This window comes from Leptodactylus fuscus, chromosome 4 (genome assembly GCF_031893055.1).
Source record: "Leptodactylus fuscus isolate aLepFus1 chromosome 4, aLepFus1.hap2, whole genome shotgun sequence".
Taxonomy (NCBI): domain Eukaryota; kingdom Metazoa; phylum Chordata; class Amphibia; order Anura; family Leptodactylidae; genus Leptodactylus; species Leptodactylus fuscus.
This window is the reverse complement of record NC_134268.1, coordinates 216,269,205-216,292,445: the sequence shown is the minus strand read 5'-3', so window position 1 is coordinate 216,292,445 and position 23,241 is coordinate 216,269,205. Positions and strand designations below refer to the sequence as shown.

At 42.8% G+C, this 23,241-nt stretch overlaps 1 protein-coding gene across 4 annotated transcripts in view; it reads right to left on the bottom strand.

Moving 5' to 3' along the window:
- The window catches only part of PHF14 (PHD finger protein 14), a 207,721-nt gene extending 187,594 nt beyond the window's left edge, over positions 1 to 20,127 (bottom strand). For 3 of the 4 annotated variants that reach the window (XR_012715478.1, XR_012715479.1, XM_075271805.1), the window contains exons 1-4: positions 20,017 to 20,127; positions 14,776 to 14,886; positions 11,966 to 12,606; positions 7,110 to 7,254 (exon numbers count right to left, since the gene is read on the bottom strand). Coding sequence is in view for 2 of the 4 variants with exons in the window: in XM_075271805.1 (XP_075127906.1) it covers positions 7,110 to 7,254; positions 11,966 to 12,606; positions 14,776 to 14,886; position 20,017 (898 nt within the window). In the remaining 2 variants the exon portion in view is untranslated. The remainder of the gene's footprint in view (positions 1 to 7,109; positions 7,255 to 11,965; positions 12,607 to 14,775; positions 14,887 to 20,016) is intronic. The other variant, XM_075271806.1, reaches the window with a different exon arrangement.
- Positions 20,128 to 23,241: the final 3,114 nt, after the last annotated feature.

The window sequence follows — 23,241 nt, the reverse complement described above, 5'->3', positions numbered from 1 at the left end:
TAATGTAATGTATGCACACAGTGACTGTACCAGCAGAATAGTGAGGGCAGCTCTGGAGTATAATACAGGATAAGTAATGTAATGTATGTACACAGTGACTGTACCAGCAGAATAGTGAGCGCAGCTCTGGAGTATAATACAGGATAAGTAATGTAATGTATGTACACAGTGACTGTACCAGCAGAATAGTGAGCGCAGCTCTGGAGTATAATACAGGATAAGTAATGGAATGTATGTACACAGTGACTGTACCAGCAGAATAGTGAGCGCAGCTCTGGAGTATAATACAGGATAAGTAATGTAATGTATGTACACAGTGACTGCACCAGCAGAATAGTGAGCGCAGCTCTGGAGTATAATACAGGATAAGTAATGTAATGTATGTACACAGTGACTGCACCAGCAGAATAGTGAGCGCAGCTCTGAAGTATAATACAGGATAAGTAATGTAATGTATGTACACAGTGACTGTACCAGCAGAATAGTGAGCGCAGCTCTGGAGTATAATACAGGATAAGTAATGTAATGTATGTACACAGTGACTGTACCAGCAGAATAGTGAGCGCAGCTCTGGAGTATAATACAGGATAAGTAATGTAATGTATGTACACAGTGACTGTACCAGCAGAATAGTGAGCGCAGCTCTGGAGTATAATACAGGATAAGTAATGTAATGTATGTACACAGTGACTGTACCAGCAGAATAGTGAGCGCAGCTCTGGAGTATAATACAGGATAATTAATGTAATGTATGTACACAGTGACTGTACCAGCAGAATAGTGAGCGCAGCTCTGGAGTATAATAAGGGTCAGTACAAGGTAAGTAATACAATGCATTTACATAGTGACAGAACATTCTACCTATATGAATAGATTCTATATGTAAACTGTAAAATTGTAAATATGCACTTAAAATTAAAGTGGACGTCACAGAACATAATTCTCGCCCCGCGGTCGGTGTGTAAACATTTTCACATCTCAAATTTAAAAAAATAAATAAAAAATAAAAATAAATAAATGCCAATGTTAAAGGTTTAGTAAAAGTAATTTACTTTGTTATTTTTTATGTTTTTTTCTTTTACCAAACCAGAACACAGTTTCCCCCGAATGAAAACATATTTCGCTCGGAGGTTGAAAAGCGTTTATTTTCCTCTCAAGCACAAAATAACACGGACGAAAAAAAGGAAAAGTAATTGGGAAATATTAACATTCAATAAAAGAAATGAAACATGAATACATAAATTGAACTATTTGATATTAATTTGTCCGGCACACAAATGTTCTTTATTCATCTGCTCCCTCAAATTATATGTTGTGATTTTACCCTTGTAATTGCTTTTGGGAACACAAAATGGGCGCAGAATTATCTGTCAGTTCACGCGGTGACAAGAGTGACAATAAATGTATATGTTACTGGTGCGGTGGAGAGGGCCGAGCGCGTTTAAAGGAGTAAGACGCTTAAAGGGGGGACATGAGGTTTTCTTTGACCAGGTGACATACAAGAAGAGATACGGCAGGACATGGAGGTATATACAATTCTGTATGGTATATAGCAGTACATTTACCACAGATGTTACACCCGTAGTCTGGATACAAGATGAGATACGGCAGGACATGGAGGTATATACAGGCTCTGTATGGTATATAGCAGTACATTTACCACAGATGTTACACCTGTAGTCTGGATACAAGATGAGATACAGCAGGACATGGAGGTATATACAATTCTGTATGGTATATAGCAGTACATTTACCACAGATGTTACACCTGTAGTCTGGATACAAGATGAGATACAGCAGGACATGGAGGTATATACAGGCTGTGTATGGTATATAGCAGTACATTTACCACAGATGTTACACCTGTAGTCTGGGTACAAGATGAGATACGGCAGGACATGGAGGTATATACAGGCTGTGTATGGTATATAGCAGGACATGGAGGTATATACAGCCTGTGTATGGTATATAGCAGTACATTTACCACAGATGTTACACCTGTAGTCTGGATACAAGATGAGATACGGCAGGACATGGAGGTATATACAGGCTCTGTATGGTATATAGCAGTACATTTACCACAGATGTTACACCCGTAGTCTGGATACAAGATGAGATACGGCAGGACATGGAGGTATATACAGGCTCTGTATGGTATATAGCAGTACATTTACCACAGATGTTACACCTGTAGTCTGGATACAAGATGAGATACGGCAGGACATGGAGGTATATACAGGCTCTGTATGGTATATAGCAGTACATTTACCACAGATGTTACACCTGTAGTCTGGATACAAGATGAGATACAGCAGGACATGGAGGTATATACAGGCTCTGTATGGTATATAGCAGTACATTTACCACAGATGTTACACCTGTAGTCTGGATACAAGATGAGATACAGCAGGACATGGAGGTATATACAATTCTGTATGGTATATAGCAGTACATTTACCACAGATGTTACACCTGTAGTCTGGATACAAGATGAGATACAGCAGGACATGGAGGTATATACAGGCTGTGTATGGTATATAGCAGTACATTTACCACAGATGTTACACCTGTAGTCTGGGTACAAGATGAGATACGGCAGGACATGGAGGTATATACAGGCTGTGTATGGTATATAGCAGGACATGGAGGTATATACAGCCTGTGTATGGTATATAGCAGTACATTTACCACAGATGTTACACCTGTAGTCTGGATACAAGATGAGATACGGCAGGACATGGAGGTATATACAGGCTCTGTATGGTATATAGCAGTACATTTACCACAGATGTTACACCTGTAGTCTGGATACAAGATGAGATACAGCAGGACATGGAGGTATATACAGGATCTGTATGGTATATAGCAGTACATTTACCACAGATGTTACACCTGTAGTCTGGATACAAGATGAGATACAGCAGGACATGGAGGTATATACAGGCTCTGTATGGTATATAGCAGTACATTTACCACAGATGTTACACCTGTAGTCTGGATACAAGATGAGATACAGCAGGACATGGAGGTATATACAGGCTGTGTATGGTATATAGCAGTACATTTACCACAGATGTTACACCTGTAGTCTGGATACAAGATGAGATACAGCAGGACATGGAGGTATATACAATTCTGTATGGTATATAGCAGTACATTTACCACAGATGTTACACCTGTAGTCTGGATACAAGATGAGATACAGCAGGACATGGAGGTATATACAGGCTGTGTATGGTATATAGCAGTACATTTACCACAGATGTTACACCTGTAGTCTGGATACAAGATGAGATACGGCAGGACATGGAGGTATATACAGGCTCTGTATGGTATATAGCAGTACATTTACCACAGATGTTACCCCTGTAGTCTGGATACAAGATGAGATACGGCAGGACATGGAGGTATATACAGGTCTGTATGGTATATAGCAGTACATTTACCACAGATGTTACACCTGTAGTCTGGGTACAAGATGAGATACGGCAGGACATGGAGGTATATACAGGCTGTGTATGGTATATAGCAGGACATGGAGGTATATACAGCCTGTGTATGGTATATAGCAGTACATTTACCACAGATGTTACACCGGTAGTCTGGATACAAGATGAGATACGGCAGGACATGGAGGTATATACAGGCTGTGTATGGTATATAGCAGTACATTTACCACAGATGTTACACCTGTAGTCTGGATACAAGATGAGATACGGCAGGACATGGAGGTATATACAGGCTGTGTATGTTATATAGCAGTACATTTACCACAGATGTTACACCTGTAGCCTGGATACAAGATGAGATACGGCAGGACATGGAGGTATATATAGGCTCTGTATGGTATATAGCAGTACATTTACCACAGATGTTACACCTGTAGTCTGGATACAAGATGAGATACAGCAGGACATGGAGGTATATACAGGCTCTGTATGGTATATAGCAGTACATTTACCACAGATGTTACACCTGTAGTCTGGATACAAGATGAGATACGGCAGGACATGGAGGTATATACAGGATCTGTATGGTATATAGCAGTACATTTACCACAGATGTTACACCTGTAGTCTGGATACAAGATGAGATACGGCAGGACATGGAGGTATATACAGGCTGTGTATGGTATATAGCAGTACATTTACCACAGATGTTACACCTGTAGTCTGGATACAAGATGAGATACGGCAGGACATGGAGGTATATACAGGCTGTGTATGGTATATAGCAGTACATTTACCACAGATGTTACACCTGTAGTCTGGATACAAGATGAGATACGGCAGGACATGGAGGTATATACAGGCTCTGTATGGTATATAGCAGTACATTTACCACAGATGTTACACCTGTAGTCTGGATACAAGATGAGATACGGCAGGACATGGAGGTATATACAGGATCTGTATGGTATATAGCAGTACAGTTACCACAGATGTTACACCTGTAGTCTGGATACAAGATGAGATACGGCAGGACATGGAGGTATATACAGGCTCTGTATGGTATATAGCAGTACATTTACCACAGATGTTACACCTGTAGTCTGGATACAAGATGAGATACGGCAGGACATGGAGGTATATACAGGATCTGTATGGTATATAGCAGTACAGTTACCACAGATGTTACACCTGTAGTCTGGATACAAGATGAGATACGGCAGGACATGGAGGTATATACAGGCTCTGTATGGTATATAGCAGTACATTTACCACAGATGTTACACCTGTAGTCTGGATACAAGATGAGATACGGCAGGACATGGAGGTATATACAGGCTGTGTATGGTATATAGCAGTACATTTACCACAGATGTTACACCTGTAGTCTGGATACAAGATGAGATATGGCTGGACATGGAGGTATATACAGGTCTGTATGGTATATAGCAAGACTATGGTATATGGAAGCGAGACTTGAAGAAAATATGGAGCCATTTACTGTAATTGATAAGTCTGGTGGGCGGTTACAGTAAAGGGCATGATGGAAAGAAGATGAATTTGGTTATGACAGTGTTGAGTTTTTGAAGACAAGAGGTGGCAGGGAAGGAGGACATGTTCTTTTTTGGGTGGAGGGGTTTCTTCAGGAGAATTTTTCCTTTTTTTCAATTTCATATCTTGTAAAATTTACACTGCAATGCAAATTTTGGGCCAAAGACAAGTCCCAGTTTATCAAACTTTTACAATTAGCAGATAAACAAAATTTCAGTAAATCTTCCAACCAGGACCTCTTTAAGAAACCCCATGAGGTCAGATCTTGGAGACGTGGCAGCTGCCATATTGCTGTTGTGCACTCGTGGGACTTCCTGCGCTGCAGCACCGCACCGCGGCACTTATTCAGCTCCTGGAGGTTACAGAGTAACGTCTCACACAAGCAGAGACGCCGGAGAACACTGACATGAGCGAGAACATGCACAAGGCATATTTCTGTAGACACGCTGCAATCAAGATGTCAAAAGGAGTGACAACGCGGCTGGGTCTCTGCGCCATGACAGGCCACAGCCAGCCACTTGGCACAAACAGATCTGTCTGAGTGACAGGTCAAGGAGGAGGCTTTTATTCTCAAGACTGATCCTGCCAGATAACAGCGTCTTAAATAGAATGTATGTGACCCATGTATACGGCTCTACTTAATCAAGAAAATCTGGTATATTGCTCTATGTATACAAAGAATAAGAAGAAATAGGGGGAATTGAGGATAAGGAGCAGGAATAGGGAAAGGTATAGGATAAGGAGCAAGATAAGCAGCAAGTATCCACAACTCCACCCTCTATACTACAGCCATAGATACGGCACTGCACACACAGGGCTAGAGCAGCATGGGGGCTCAGTGGTTAGCACTGCAGCACTGGAATCCTGGGTTCGAATCCAAGAAAGAACAGCATCTGCAAGGAGTTTGTATGTTCTCCCTATGTTTGTGTGGGTTTCCTCCAGGTACTTTGTTTCCACCCACACACTAAAGACATACTGATAGGGAATGTAGATTGTGATCCCTATATGGGACAGTGACTGTAAAATGTATGTAAAGCGCTGCGGAATATGATGGCGAAATACAGGTAATAAAGAAGGGCTACAAAATATTATCTCTGTACTGTGACATCACTGTGTGTATTATCTCTGTACTGTGACATCACTGCGTGTATTATCTCTGTACTGTGACATCACTACGTGTATTATCTCTACTGTGACATCACTGCGTGTATTATCTCTGTACTGTGACATCACTGTGTGTATTATCCTGTACTGTGACATCACTGTGTGTATTATCCCTGTACTGTGACATCACTGTGTGCATTATCCTGTACTGTGACATCACTGTGTGTATTATCCCTGTACTGTGACATCACTGTGTGTATTATCCCTGTACTGTGACATCACTGTGTGTATTATCCTGTACTGTGACATCACTGTGTGTATTATCCTGTACTGTGACATCACTGTGTGTATTATCTCTGTACTGTGACATCACTGTGTGTATTATCCCTGTACTGTGACATCACTGTGTGTATTATCCTGTACTGTGACATCACTGTGTGTATTATTCTGTACTGTGACATCACTGTGTGTATTATCCCTGTACTGTGACATCACTGTGTGTATTATCTCTGTACTGTGACATCACTGTGTGTATTATCCTGTACTGTGACATCACTGTGTGTATTATCTCTGTACTGTGACATCACTGTGTGTATTATCTCTGTACTGTGACATCACTGTGTGTATTATCCCTGTACTGTGACATCACTGTGTATTATCTCTGTACTGTGACATCACTGTGTGTATTATCTCTGTACTGTGACATCACTGTGTGTATTATCCTGTACTGTGACATCACTGTGTGTATTACAACAACCCTTATGATGTGGTGAAAGAAACCTCTGGGATTTTTTTGCGTTTTATTATTTTTTCATAGAGTAAGTTTTATACTTTTATTGTCACTGCTTATTTTCATGTCCCCGCTTCTGCCCTCAGACTTGGAGGACTGTTACAGTAGTCAGACCCCCACACACGTCCATGTTATTGTGTTAGGCAATATGTCAGGATATCCCTTTAACATCCCACACAATCCCTTTAATAGAGGAGCCGAGCGCGGGCTGTTACCTTCGTGTACGGTTATACCGCAGTTATCGCACTGGATGATCTCATCGGCGTCTTCACTATTGTCCCCCAGACACACGCAGCATATTAATATGTGATCCATTTTCTGCGAGCACCACTTGTCACTTTTCTCCAGGATCAGCGAATCCTATTAAATATTCAAGAAACGAAATTAGAAATGCGCCATAATGTTACACGCGGCGGTATATATCACATTGAGCTGTCACAGATAAACCGGTGACGTCATCCCCCCAGCGCTCTGATGCCTGTCCTGGCTTTACCTATGGATTTGTTCACTCCCGTCAGATCTGCCAGGGTTAAATCTATGACATCACTTTTTATCTAATCTGTTTTTATTTTCTGATTGTAATTTTTTTTTAATTTTATTTCCTGTCCATGATCATGGGGGCGGCCATCTTGTCTGAGCTTCTCCTCTGATCTGTCAACAGCATTTAGTGACCTGCTTTACAGCACGGTCATGGCCATAGGTAGCAATAGACTGGAGCCGACTCATTGAGGTCTATGGGAGAGTTTTCTAGGGGGAGGAGACAAGTTGTGACATCATCTATTGTCAGTAGTGATGTAATGATGGCTCAGTGGTGGATCTATAGAGGTGTTATGTTAGGTGTTCACATGAGTAGATTGAAAATGGTTAGTCACCAGTCTGTGCACCCTGTGTGACCCTTAAAGGGGTTTACTGGATTTATTAATGGATGACTGAGCTTTAAGAGGTGTCTTTACAGGGATCCGGATACCCCTGGACGTCCATGGGTCCGCTGTTTGAAAAGATCAGGGTTCGGGAGAGTGCTGCGACCTCTTCACTACTTACCAAGAACAGCGCCGTACATTGTATAGTGGCTGTTCTTGATATTGCAGCTCAGCCCCATTCACTTGAATGGGACTGAGCTGCAAACAGGCCACAGCTCATCGGCTGGGGATTTCAGTATCGGACCCCCACTGATCCTATAAGGTTAGGTCATCGGTAAACCCTTTCCGTATACCTGTCCGCTCACCTGACGTGCCCATTTTAATACATCTATTCCTGATTAATGCTGCAAGTGTGATGTACCTCTTGTATTCCTCCTGGAAATGGATCAATACGGTGACATCTAGGGGCTACCAGTTAGGGGGTGTCCCTGCACACTCTGAAAATATCCTATAAGACTGTAAGGAAATAACCCTTTGATCAGAGAAATGGAAATAAATGCCTAAATTTCCCAGAGTGGTAGCAGAGGAACGGCATAATGAAGAATGATGGAAGATGATCCCGACTTCTTGTCTCATGGGGAATCCTAAAGAGGAGGGACAGATTCTCCTTAGAAGTCCATAACAAGTGACAAAGTAGTCATCATCGGGTCGGGATTTGGATGGGGCGCACTAATAAGTAACAATACCTTGTATTCCCCTATACAGAAAATATGGATTAGGGTCACCCGGGTATTTGTCTCGGTATCACGTCCTTAAGGCTGGGCCAAATTTGGACACAACTACTTTAGTGTGAGTGAACGCGAATGAGTGAAGTCACACCGAGATCCTCGAAGATCCCGAGACTGCAATTTCTATTTGTAAGAAGATCAAACTTTTTTTTTTTTTCCCTCTGTTATTCCTCCTGGTAATGCATGAGCTAATTGGGTGCTACAACTTTGCCTAGCAAAGAGGTGCGTCCTTACCAGTGCTAACTGGACAGTGTCATGCTGCATATGTACAACAAGATGGCAATTTTTTTTTTCCAGGAGGAATAACAGAGGAACGGCTCAATGCAGTGCTCTAAGAAAAGATGCCATAACAGACATGTCAAGAGAGGCAACGTCTTCTTTAAAGGGTTAATCCCAGGATAAACATTAGTGACAAAGCCACGGGATGGGGCAGGTCCAACATGCCTATAGACCTGAATGGATAGGGTTGACCGAAATCACCGGACCCCTGTTCTTTCCCTAGGAGAGGGTCTCCGAGGTGGGACCCGAACCCATAAAGTATCTCTAGTATATCAAATGGCTATGCCCTTATGGCGAGAATCCCACTTTAACCGGTAGATTTTCAGCAGAAATGAAGAGAACACTGGGCCGAGGCTAAGCATAGGGAAAAGTGGCCTCGGCCTTAATCAATAATTTTTGGGATTTTTGGTAAAACTGAATATTCCGCTAATTGGTAAGATTTAAATTTTTGGTGGGAATAAAGAGAATACCCCTTGAATAATTTTTAGATTTTCAGTGGAAGAGAGTTCTCCTTTAATTAGTCATTTTCGGTAGAAATGAAGAGAATACCCCTTTAGTCGGTCATTTTTGGATTTTCGGTGGAAATTAAGCGAATATCCGTTTTGAATTTTTTGTTGAAATTATGAAATATCCCTTTACACTGGAAATTTTTGGATTTTTAGTGAAAATTAAAAGAATACCCCTCCGAATACAATTTCTTTTGGGTGGAAATGAAGAGAATACCCCTTTAGGCCAGGGTCCCCACACGGCGTAAACACCGTGATTCGCCCCCTGCGGAAACACTGCAAAAAAAATTGGGCAAAGTGGATGGGATTCTATTAAATCCCACGCCCACTTTGGGGTAAAAACCGTGCTGTGGACACGCTGCAATTTCCAAAATTTTTGGAAATCACAGCATGTCCATTAACCTACGGAAATGTCGTCTGTTTCTTCACAAGTATAATTTAAACAGAAAGTTTGCAGAGGAAACTTCTGCAAAGTTTCTGTCTAAAGCGCTGCGGGAAGCTCCGCAATGCGTTGCTGCCATGGTTTCTCCCCACAGCCAGTGGCGTAACTACCGGGGTATCAGGGGTAGCGGCTGCCACAGGGCCCGGGACATTAGGGGCCCGGCAACAACTGCTACTGCTGTTTTTTTTTTTCTTTTCTTAAAAGGCGGCCCTATTTTTAACAGGCCCTATTTACTTACCGATCATGGCAGGGGCTGAAATCGGTAAGTGACGCTGTGGGCCCCACAAACACTATTATTATATTCAGGAGTCCTTTCAGACCCCCAGGTATAATGATCGGAGGCCCAGGAGTGGTAAGAGAACATTAAAAACACTGTTACTTACCGCTCCGGGCTCCAGACAGGCTTCAGGCCTACTACTGTAACGTCCCTGACGTCACATGACCGGGGACTGCATCCTGGGTCATGTGACGTTCCGGATGTCATCGAGGATGGCCGACAACACTGAGGAGTGCAGAGGAGCCAGGGATAGGTAAGTGACAGTGGTTTTATGTGGGAATCCCCTCTGAAAAGAGTATAATAATTGTTCCTGGGTGTCCAGAGTCCAGAACAATCCTGTGTGCAGGGAACACTATGGGGCATAATACTGTGTGCAGGGGCCACTATGGGACATTATACTGTGTGCAGGGGCCACTATGGGACATTATACTGTGTGCAGGGGCTACTATGGGACATAATACTGTGTGCAGGGGCCACTATGGGACATAATACTGTGTGCAGGGGCCACTATGGGGTATAATACTGTGTGCAGGGGCCACTATGGGACATAATACTGTGTGCAGGGGCCACTATGGGACATAATACTGTGTGCAGGGGTCACTATGGGGCATAATACTGTGTGCAGGGGCCACTATGGGGGATAATACTGTGTGCAGGGAACACTATGGGGCATAATACTGTGTGCAGGAGCCACTATGGGGGATAATACTGTGTGCAGGGGCCACTATGGGGCATAATACTGTGTGCAGGGGCCACTATGGGGCACAATACTGTGTGCAGGGGCCACTATGGGGCACAATACTGTGTGCAGGGGCCACTATGGGACATAATACTGTGTGCAGGGGCCACTATGGGGCATAATACTGTGTGCAGGGGCCACTATGGGACATAATACTGTGTGCAGGGGCCACTATGGGACATAATACTGTGTGCAGGGGCCACTATGGGGGATAATACTGTGTGCAGGGGCCACTATGGGGGATAATACTGTGTGCAGGGGCCACTATGGGGGATAATACTGTGTGCAGGGGCCACTATGGGACATAATACTGTGTGCAGGGAACACTATGGGGCATAATACTGTGTGCAGGGGCCACTATGGGGGATAATACTGTGTGCAGGGGCCACTATGGGGGATAATACTGTGTGCAGGGAACACTATGGGGCATAATACTGTGTGCAGGGGCCACTATGGGGGATAATACTGTGTGCAGGGGCCACTATGGGGGATAATACTGTGTGCAGGGAACACTATGGGGCATAATACTGTGTGCAGGAGCCACTATGGGGGATAATACTGTGTGCAGGGGCCACTATGGGGCATAATACTGTGTGCAGGAGCCACTATGGGGGATAATACTGTGTGCAGGGGCCACTATGGGGTATAACAGAGAACGTAGGAATGCAGGGGGGGGGGTCGGTAGGTAGGGGTTGGCAGGCGTCAATCAGGGGGGGGGGGGCCATGTCAAACGTTCGCCATGGGGCCCCGCCATTCCTAGTTACACCACTGCCCACAACGCTTTTTTTGCTTCAAGACGCCGCATGCGGCCTTAGCCTAAATCAGCCATTTTTGTATTTTCATTGGAAATTAAGAAAATTTTTGGATTTTTGGTGGAAATGAACAGAATACCCCTCCGATCGCTAATTTTTTGGTGTAAATGCCCCTTTAAATTTAGATACTTTTGGATTTTCAGTGACCCCTTTAATTGCTAATTTTTGGAGGCGATGAAGAGAATTCCCCTTTAACTGGTCATTTTTTGGATTTCGAGTGGAAACATGAAGCCTTTCTCAATCTCAAATTTCAAAAACGGCCCTACAAAGGAAATCCAGGTAATAATCTACGAGGAGATGTCTCTGCGGCTCCTCGCACTCGGAGTTTTCACATCTTGATGAACCTGTCAGGACACTTTATAAATTACCTCATTACTTTTGCTTTGAGACAATGTCAAGCTGTCATTCGTCAGCTCCTCATCATCGCCGCTGTTCCTACTGGGAATCTTGATTTTTTTCTTCTTCCCTTCCTCGTCACTTGAACTGCAGCTGTCGTCTTTATTGCCGGCATGGTGATTTGATTCCTCTTCGCTTCCATCTTCTTCTTCATCGTCCTCCCCATCGCTGCCCTCCCCGGTAGACGATTTTCCTTTCTTCTTGCCGCTTGTGGGTCTCCAGTCATTGTCATCTTCGCTGTCATAGTCATCCATGGCGTTTAACTCATTTATGGTGATGAAGTCCAGCATTGGCCGGTTCCTTCGCAGGTTCCATTTCTTGGGTTCGTTCGCTTGGTCTTCAGGGGTGACGTCGGCCTCCTTCTTCTTCTGGGGTTTGTCGGTCTCGTCTTTCTTCGTCGCGTCTTTAACGGGTTGCTCGTCTGTAGCTTTGTCTTCATTTCGGCTGTAGCCGGTCCCTGCTTCTTCTCCTTCAGGGGCCTTCCTTTCTTCTTCTTCCTCGGGAACAACTGTAGACATGTCGTCGTCCTTTAGGCTGTCTTCTGAGTCGGTGCCTGAACATTCACCACTGTCTTTTGACCCATCGTCGCTACCAAGGATGCTCCCTTCAGAATCTGTAAATAAAACACATACACGATGTCCGACAAGTAGAAAACAGACCCGTAAAAAAACACATCAATGTTTTGTAGATCAGAGGTCTCGGTGGCGAAATCTAGCCAAACCAGTTCTCAAAAAGTTTTTATTGATGGCCATCGAGAGTTGCCAAGAAGGTTCCTCAGTGTTAGAACATTTGGTGGATACCCCAACCTGGCGTTGAGGAATAGGTGTGATGACTAGACCTGACTTAAAGGGGTCTATCATGGAACTCACTGTACCATGTTAGAAGGTTGGATGGGTTTAGGCATCGAGACTGCCAATGATCCCTGAAACAAAGGGGCAGATATGTTGGGCTGAGCTCTGAATGGCTTTGTTCTACTTGCCCGGAGAGGCGAGCTAAGCACCGAGATAACAGCTTCTGCCTCTTGGTTTCGGCGAACATTGGGAGTCTTAGCCAGAAATTTTTGGTATTTAGGACCATACAAAGTTTTTGGATCTCAACTAATAACTTCTTTAGGCAGGAGTATAAGGTCTTGGTTTTTGTGGGACATTTTGCAAGTATCATTTTGGGGTTGTTTTGGCATGTCCATGTAGGACAGCTCGGCTGCTCAAGTTTTACCATGGCCAGTTCTGTGGGTCGGTTTGCACTTGGGGTTCCAGTTACAACATATGGATGGGAATTGGTAACATTTTATCCACTATGCTGGTCATCTACAACACTGCTGGTTAGACGCCGGTGGAGTCATGGTGGAGGCATCTATGTAAGCGCTTTTTTTTTTTTTTCTAAATATTTTTTAAAGAAATGGGGAAAATGTATTAATTTTGTCTAATTTTTAGATACTGCAAACTTACCCTAAGCAGGCTTAAAATTTGGCAACCCCGCTCTGTCTAGTCTAAATTTACACCACCTATGAGTTGGTTTACTTTGCGCAAGAATATTCAGACAGGGTTAAGACGTGAGCATGTCTCGTTTCATCAAGCCCAATCATTTAACATGGCCATTTTTGAGCAAGTCAAAAATAAAAGGGTCAATGTTTTGGACCCAATAACGCAAAAATTCTGGGACACAAAACGTAGGTCAATTTTTTTTTGGTACTAATAAATTAAAAATTCTGTAATATTTAGCTTACTAAATTTGCCCAGTGTGTTTGGTACAATTGTTATTTGCTCGATAAGGGGAGGGGAGTTTTTGTTTTTTGTTTTGTTTATACTATGCTTATTTTTATTTATCTTTTTATCCTAGAACAGGGATTTTTATTTCATGTTATGGGTTAACTGGGATTTTTTAAAAAAAAAATAAAAAAAAAATTGTCCAAGTGCAGGAAATGCTATCGAAAGAAACCTATATTCACCTCTTTAAACACCCGCAGATGCTCGGATGGCCCAAACCGTTCCCAGTTTGCCTCCTGCAGTCATTTAGTCTACACAGTCATAGGGACATATACAAGATACAGTATCATGGATGCAGAAAATAACCAGAGCAAGGCTGGAACCACCAGAGTTGTGGGTGAGATGAAGAGGTTAGTACAGGTTTTACATCACTTTTCCTGAATTTGATCAAATTTTTGTTCTTAAGCTAGGGAAGATGTAGACATGAAGATGTCCTATAGTACAGGTGGCTGGGACTTGTATATTTGGGGAAATCTAACCCCAAGATATGGTTTTTGGCAAGGATACTCTTCAATTTTTGGATCGAAATGTACCGAGCAAGAGTCCCCACCCATTGTAAAAGGGTTCTAAGAGCAATATGGAATTTTAGACTTGTGAATCGATGGAGGACCTGTTTCACCTTTACTCTGTAAAATTTGACATTATTTTTCCAAAAACATTCTTCTTTGGTACTACAGTGATATAAAAACACCACAGCATGCTAGACTAAAAAGCACAGCGGCAAACATAGCCAAGATCAACTTTATCATTAGACACAAATGAAAGCTTAGGCAAGAAATGATAGCCCGGGTATATACAGTGTCAGCATTGGCCCAGTCTAGGCGCTACAAGGTTACAAGCCCTGAAGGTAAATGCCCTTGTAACCCGCTGACTTATACCAAACAGATCGAAAATTGGCCTTTTCAGACAGTACAAATTTTTGAAAATCCCGGTAAATCAGAAAATCTTCACCATTCGACTCTTTACCAAGCAACGTAATGAACAAAGTTTTAGAGAAAAAATTTTTGAAAAAATACCTGAGGCATCTCCAACTTTAAAATCACTGTCATCTGAGCTATCATAATCCAATGCTTCAAGAAGGGAGGTTGCCAAAGGCTTCACTTGTCGTCTTTTCGAACTCCGGTCCACTGTAACGAAAGTTGGTTTTTGTTTTTGGAATTTTTCGTTTTGGTTTTTTTGTTTCATGGATTAAACGTGGCATCCAATAAAATTTCTTAATTAAAATGAATAAAAAAATATATATACCTACGAGGACACCACCGTTGCCCAGCGGCAGACATATTTGATCTGTTTCTTTTATGCTGACACTTCATTTTAAGGGCTATCACCAAGACAGGTATAAAAAATTACAGATAAAGCAGCGTTAAACAGCATTACCCCCCAAAAAAACAAAAAGATCAACAACAAATTTAAGTTCTCAAGATGTCTTCTTCTGTCAAGTCAGAAATTTTATTCAACAATTTGGGTCGTTGGACAGGCTAAAGGTGAAAATACAAAAAAAAAAAAAAAAAAAAAAAAATGAAGTAGAGATCAAGTGATCTCTGTATGTGATCAGCAGTGATCGCCAGAGAAATCTGTGGTGAGCCATACACTTTCGCTGCAGTGGCCACTACAGGGCAAAAGTAGTATTACATGGCAATCATGTAGGTATGCCAGAATTGGAGCTGCTGATACTTTGTGACCTCCCAAGTGTTGGTCTACTCTCTATGATATCCAAGGGGTTGTCCCAACGATACTCTAAGTAGTCACACAACACCCCCCCCCCCCCTCATATTATTAGGTGGCCAAAAGTTGGATCAAAAGTTGTACAGACTCAGAGTTGACCCACAACTTTCTAGAAATAACTATAATTAATGGGGCTTCGGAGGAATCCAAAACAAAGTTGCAAATGTGAGCAAACCCTACCCTAGTTGAGACCAAAAATGGGAGAAAAAGTCTGGAAGAATAAGAACTCCCAAGACAAGTGCGAAGAAGCAAGTTCTAGACTTCCCCACCATTATGGGCGATTCTGATGAACCCTGAAGAACATTTCAGGCCTTCCTATTCTCCCTTGCTCCCTTTCCAAAGTCATTCCCACTTCTTAGCCCACTTTTTGGGTACCAAAACAGATTCCCCCCTAAGTTTGAGGCCATGGCACCCATGTCAAAAATTGCAAGGTTCCGTTTAGGCCATAAAGGTCCAGCAAAAGGTGATAAAAACATTGGGGTGTTCCGTACTCAGGAACCTACTGCTCAGGACACATTGGTAGGGTGATCTATATGGGTTCACACAATTCATGGAAAAGGGGAATATGGTTGAGTTGGGTCTCTCTTTTCAAGCAGCCAAAAGTTGACACTATTGAATGAGATCTAGCGAAGGTCAAATTTATTGTAGACCTCTAGTGGCAGAGCTTCAACTTCAATCAGGATTAGGTTGAATACACCATAGACATACCAAAAATACAACTTGACAGAAGACGAGATTTCAAGGACTCACATTTGGGATTTTTTTCCATTTTTGGGGAGTGCCCTTAACGCTGTATTACATTGACTGTATCCTTATTAGCGGCTTGTCCATGCAATAATTCAGATCATCATCACATTAAATACACAATTCTGCAGATACAAGGTTATTGTATTAACGCAAATGCAATATATGAGTAATGAGTCGGCAAGCGATGGGAAGAGCCGAGGGGTTAGGGCTGTAGGGCAAAGCAAAGCCATATCGTATGTTGTGGTTACACGATGCTCCATGCCCAAGAACGGAATCGACATTCATACAATGAGACATGAGGTTTTGTTACTGCGCCTCAGGTCAACACAAACCTTCCATTAAATATCACCTCTAATAACGTTTGCCCCACCATTGACTCAAGGTATGTTCACTTACAGTGTTTGAATTCTGAACCCACCGATGATCAGAAATATTCTGAGGAGTTCCCTACTAGTGTTCAACTTTTTGATTTTTTTTCAGACTGGCTCCAGGTGTGGTCTATCTGGTGGCTCCAGTCTACAGTCGTTGGCCCATCTTTGTCATAACTCACCAGAACACCTTGGTCTTCATCTGATACTTCCATAACTTACAAAAGTTGGCCACCAGAGATCAGAAGGTCATCAAGCGTATAGTCTAGTCCTCCAGGAACCCCCACCCAATCCAATGTCTGCCATGACTACATATATCATGGGGCAGATACACACAACCTATGGGTCCAAACCAGTTTTTGAGTTCTGAATCCCATCGTTGACCAGAAATATTCTGAGAAGTTTCTTACTAGTGTTCAACTTTTTGATTTTTTTTTTCTGAAGGTGCTTTCTGACTGACCTAAAAATGTCTGACTGGCTCCAGGTGTGCTTTATCTGGTGGCTCCAGTCCACAGTATTTGGCCCATCTTTGTCATAACTCACCAGAACAACTTGGTCTTCATCTGATACTTCCATAACTTAGAAAAGTTGGCCACCACAGATCGGAAGGTCATCAAGCGTATAGTCTAGTCCTCCAGGAACCCCCACCCAAGCCAACTTCTGTCATGACTACGTATATCATGGGGCAGATACACACAACCTATGGGTCCAAACCAGTTTTTGAGTTCTGAATCCCACCGTTGACCAGAAACATTCTGAGAAGTTTCCTACTAGTGTTCAACTTTTTGATTTTTTTTCTGAAGGTGCTTTCTGACTGACCTAAAAATGTCAGACTGGCTCCAGGTGTGGTCTATCTGGTGGCTCCAGTCTACAGTATTTGGCCCATCTTTGTCATAACTCACCAGAACAACTTGGTCTTCATCTGATACTTCCATAACTTAGAAAAGTTGGCCACCAGAGATCGGAAGGTCATCAAACGTATAGTCTAGTCCTCCCGGAACCTCCACCCAACCCCAAGCCAACTTCTGCCAGGACTGCATATATCATGGGGCAGATACACACAACCTATGGGTCCAAACCCACCTGTGGTTCCAGAATCTGCCCAGATGGGAAATACCAGGAAGGTTCATCGTACTGAGGTGCAGACTTTTGGTGGGACAATTCTAAAACTCAGGGATCATCAGTCATAGTTATAGAGAATATCTATACAGACATTGAGCAGGTGTCTGTGTTGGAATGAGGTTCCTTGGGCCCACCAAAGAAAATTATTTTTGAGGCTCATTAAGAACCTTTATGAATAGACCATAGTATCCAACTAATGTGGGTGTCTCCTGCTAGACCATTACTGTGTTAGGGCCTGAGCCCCCCAGGAGGATCCTCTGGTACTCTGGTGGGCCGATCGGACACTGGGTAGTGTCACATATACAGTACAATCTCTTCTGTTAGAGACCAAGGCACTAAGGCCTTAGATGCGGTGACTTGTTAAAGGGGTTTGGATGGCGTCTTAATCCTTCTTCTGAAGTCCATGGTCAATTCTGGCACGGTGAAGCTGCAACTTTTTGTTGCCACTAAGTCCCATTGCCGGTTTTTTGCACATTTTGCATTCCCAACAGAAGTTACATAGTCTGTGCCGAACTATTATCATCAGGGATATTACCCCCGATACAGCACAGTGCCCTGATACAGTCAGTGGGGCCCCATGGGTCAGACCCCTACCAGTCATACAGGTATGGCAGATCCTAGGACTATGCAATCACCTCATGAAGGACCTCTGCTTGCTGTCAACGAAAAAAAGCATTAATATTGTGAGGCTAAAAAACCTGCTCAAACCGAATACTTCTCACAGCTGAGGATTTGCTACAGTTGAATGAAGTCAAGATAAATCCTGATGAGAGAACAGCATCTGTCCACATGTAATTTGCCAAAGACATGTAGGTGCTATATTATATATATATCTCATATTCCCTGGACATATCTGTACTATGTATAACATATCTCATCCATAAACAATTGGGGTGTCATAAGTATCACAAGTGCCAGTCCTATATTCTATATCCTACTTCCATCATATATGTATGTATTACGTATCATATACCCTATAACTTACATATCCTACACCCATCATATATGTAACACATATCCTACACCCATCATATATGTAACACATATCCTACACCCATCATATATGTAACACATATCCTACACCCATCATATATGTATCACATATCATACACCCATCATAAATGTATCACATACATTTATGATGGGTGTATGATATAGTGTATGTGGTATGTCATACATATATGATGGGTGTATGATATGTGATATATTTATGAAGGGTGAATGGGTGTAGGATATGTGGTGCATATATAATGGGTGTAGGATATAGGGTGTATGATATGTGATACACTATATCATACACCCATCATAAATGTATGTGGTATGTGATACATATATGATGGGTGTAGGATATGTGATACATTTATGATGGGTGTATGATATAGTGTATAACATATCATACACCCATCATATATGCACCACATATCCTACACCCATTCACCCATCATAAATGTATCACATATCATACACCCATGATATATGTATCACATACCACATACATTTATGATGGGTGTATGATATAGTGTATGTGGTATGTGATACATATATGATGGTTGTAGGATATGTGATACATTTATGATGGGTGTATGATATAGTGTATAACATATCATACACCCTATATCCTACACCCATCATATATGCACCACATATCCTACACCCATCATAAATGTATCACATATCATACACCCATGATATATGTATCACATACCACATACATTTATGATGGGTGTATGATATAGTGTATGTGGTATGTGATACATATATGATGGGTGTAGGATATGTGATACATTTATGATGGGTGAGTGGGTGTAGGCTATGTGGTGCATATATGATGGGTGTAGGATATAGGGTGTATGATATGTTATACACTATATCCTACACCCATCATATATGTATCACATACCACATACATTTACGATGGGTGTATGATATAGTGTATGTGGTATGTGATACATATATAATGGGTGTAGGATATGTGGTGCATATATGATGGGTGTAGGATATAGTGTATCACATATCATACACCCTATATCCTACACCCATCATATATGTACCACATATCATACACCCACCATATATGTATCACATATCATATATGTATCAGTTTATGACTCGGATAGCTGTACACATGACTCGGACACTGCTCATCCCATGTGTAGCAGAGGTTGAGACCTCTGGATCCCGGCAGGTATGTTACATATATACAGGTAGATGGCTACATGATATAGCTATGAATGGACGCCTCGTGTGTACGGTGGGAGGCGGCGAGCGGTCACATGTGTGCGGTATATCACTCACTTGCAGGGACGGACGTCACAATACACAGGTAAGAGCAGAAAGCCGGTCACACACTCCAATACACAGCACAATAGGGCCAGACATCAACCAAGTCACTGCGCAGGCGCGGCCCCGCCTCTCCAGACCATATGGCTTACTACGTCCCCGTGACTAGGAAAACATGCTGCAATCAAAAGAACAGGATTGGGGCACGTGATGCGGAGACGCTGCGCCGGAGCCGCCATCTTTAAAGAGGGCAGCGTTTATCAGCATACTGCAGCGTATTGTTGTGTAGCCATTTTTGAAAAGGGCAAAGAGTTCCTAGGGCTTATTCTAATAGTAGTCACCTATAGAAAAGCCATAGTGAGGATGGATTTTATCATTGCTATTTTATTATATGTGTGGAATTGCTTAAGCTTCTTTCCGGGGTCATTGTGGCATTTATGTGACATTTTCATCTATAAATCACTGCGATGTTAATGGAAGAATCTGGGTTGTTTGTCTATTTCTGTCCCTGGTTGATATACTGCTCCCCCTGCAGGCCACACCGAAAAAGATGGCTGAGGCAACCACAGAGTTGAAGAAGGCCCTAAGAAGTGTCCCCTGGACTCCGAAGGCCCTCGGCCTCCTGATCAGGTAGAGTCTGCTGTGGCCCTTTCTGTGCAGCGCCTCCAGGTGATCAGCCCGATCCAGCTCAAGAACTGAGAGCTACAGATACAAGGACCAAAGATGGAAATATCCCTCCTAAGACGGATCGTAGGACGGTGGAGACTTTCCACCATCTCCAACACCACCGATTAAACCCTCTTTTGAAATTTCATCCCATGCTTCTTAGCAAATGAAAAGTCTATAAAGTTTCCACTGGCTCCTGAATCTATCATGGCGGTACTAGAAACCAGAAGCAAGTGAAAAAGGAAGATCCAGATTTATCAAAAATCAAATGTATCTTTTATTGTTCCCATCCAAAATAAAAAGCGATAAAAGACACAATGTTCCATGTCTTCAAAAAAAGGAAAAACAGGGTCTATAGTACAACAGGTAGTAGCTGGGACGTGCAGTGCAGCAGTAATATAGAACCAATTAGGAACAATCACCCCAACTCAGGGACTGATTGAAGCTTCAAACAATACTCGGCACTGAGCGATCAGGTGCAGGAGCTCCAGTTGCCCCACATTATAATGTCCTCTTCTAGTGGCCCCTAAAGTATAATATCCCCCTCCAACTGCTTTCACAGTTTCTTGCCCTTTCCAGTTGCCCTCCACAGTATAATGCCCCCCTCCAGTTCCCCCCATTTAATGGCCCCCTCAAGTTTAATGGCCCCTCCAGTTGGGCTCCCAATTTAATGTCCCCCTCCAGTTGCCCACCACAGTATAATGTTCTCCTGTTTCCCCAAGCTTAATTGCAAACTCCAATTGCCTTTCACAATATAATGCCCCCTTTCAGTTGTCCCCACAATTTAATATACCCCTCCAGTATAATGTCTCCCTTCAAGTGCCCCCACAATTTAATGGCCCCCTTCAGTTGCTCACATAGTATGATGGATCAAAACACAAAAACACTAAGACTCTCCTCACCACATTCCCCATATTCTCTTTGTCTGTGGTCACGGTGATGTCATGACACTTGGTGTGCCTAGCCAGTGACTAGGGTTGAGTCGATCTTGACTTTTCAGGATCAATTTTGAAATCCGATTTCCGATCATTTTTCATTCGAACCCGATCTTGATCCCAATTCCGATCCCAATGCAAGTCAATGGGATTTTTTTACTAATCGGAGATCGGATGTTAAAAACACTCCTATTCACTATACAGCATGGAATCTAACAATTGGACACTTTAATTGTTAGAATCCAGGCTGTGTAGTGATTTTTTTTTTTTAAATCACTAAGTAGCCTGAGGATTTTTTTCTTAATCCTCTGGCAACTTAGTCCCCCCTGATGTCCATTTACCTGCAGAGATGGCTGGTCTGGTGCCCGGTGTTCTCGTTCTTCTTCGCCTCATTGCCCCCGCCTCCCAGGTTAGGAGAGTGTGGGCGGATACACGTGACGTTTCTCCTCCAGAGTACCTGCCCACACTCTCCTAAGCTACAAGCCCCGCCTTCTTCCTAGCTCTTTAACACTAACCTGGGAGGTGGGGGCAGCGAGGAGAAGAAGAATGAGAACACCGGGCACCGAACCAGCCATCTCTGTAGGTAAGTAGCTAATAGAGATGTTAGCTAGTCTTCCAGTAGAATGAATGGACGCAGCTGGCGCGCAGGGGGTTAAGGCTGTGTGCTGGCTGCTTCCATTCATTCCTATGGAACCACAGCAGAGCCTTCATACTGAGTATACACTCCACTCAGAATGAGAGGAGCGTATACTCAGTGTGAAGGCTAACATTGTTAGATTTTTCCCACAATGCTTGGCCAGTAGCAAAGCATTGTGGGAAATAATCACTGATCTCGATCCCTCCTAAAAAGATTGTGTTCGGAATTCCGATCACGATCGTGAAATTTTCTCAATCGCCGATCGGAATCTGATCTTTTCCAAACACGATCGCTCAATCCTAGTCCTAACCTCCAAGTTCATATTTCACAGTTCGGTGCATCAGTGACATCATAGAAGAGCACTAGACGCTGCAAGGAGGCCCGAAAGGAGTGAAGGAAGGGAACCAATTCGACCATCTCTAAGAGTAACCGTGGCACTTTTTTCAGGGACAGCATAGTTTGTAGTGTGTTACTGTTACACTATAAATTTTTACTCCAGTGTGTAGCAATGCTGGGTGACAGTGGATATGGCAGAGCTGTGGTAGTACAGCAATGAAGGAGAGCCATACTTGTGCAGTGATGTAGCAGAGCTACGGTAGTGTGGCGATGAAGCAGAGCGGTGGTCATGCTCAGGGGCATACATTGGAAATTCTCCCACTCCACAGGAAGGTCGTATACAAGGCTTAGTGGTGTAGTGGGTAACCGGATTCTTAGTCCAAATCAGCAGTGCTATATTAGTGTTCATCACCTGGCGCAACATCGGGAAGGGTTATCAGAGGAGGAAGAATACCCCACGGACCCTCCTCTGCCTCCCTTCATGATGTCCCAACCAGTGGAAGAGAAAATTGAAAAAAAAAAAAAAAAATCAAGAAAAATTCTTTAAAAAAATTTTAAAAATCATTAAAAACATAAAAACAGTAAAAAAAATTCCCATTAAAAAAATTGGATGAATTTAAAAATCATCCTGAATTTCATAAACTGCGATGCCAAAAAATTATGTTG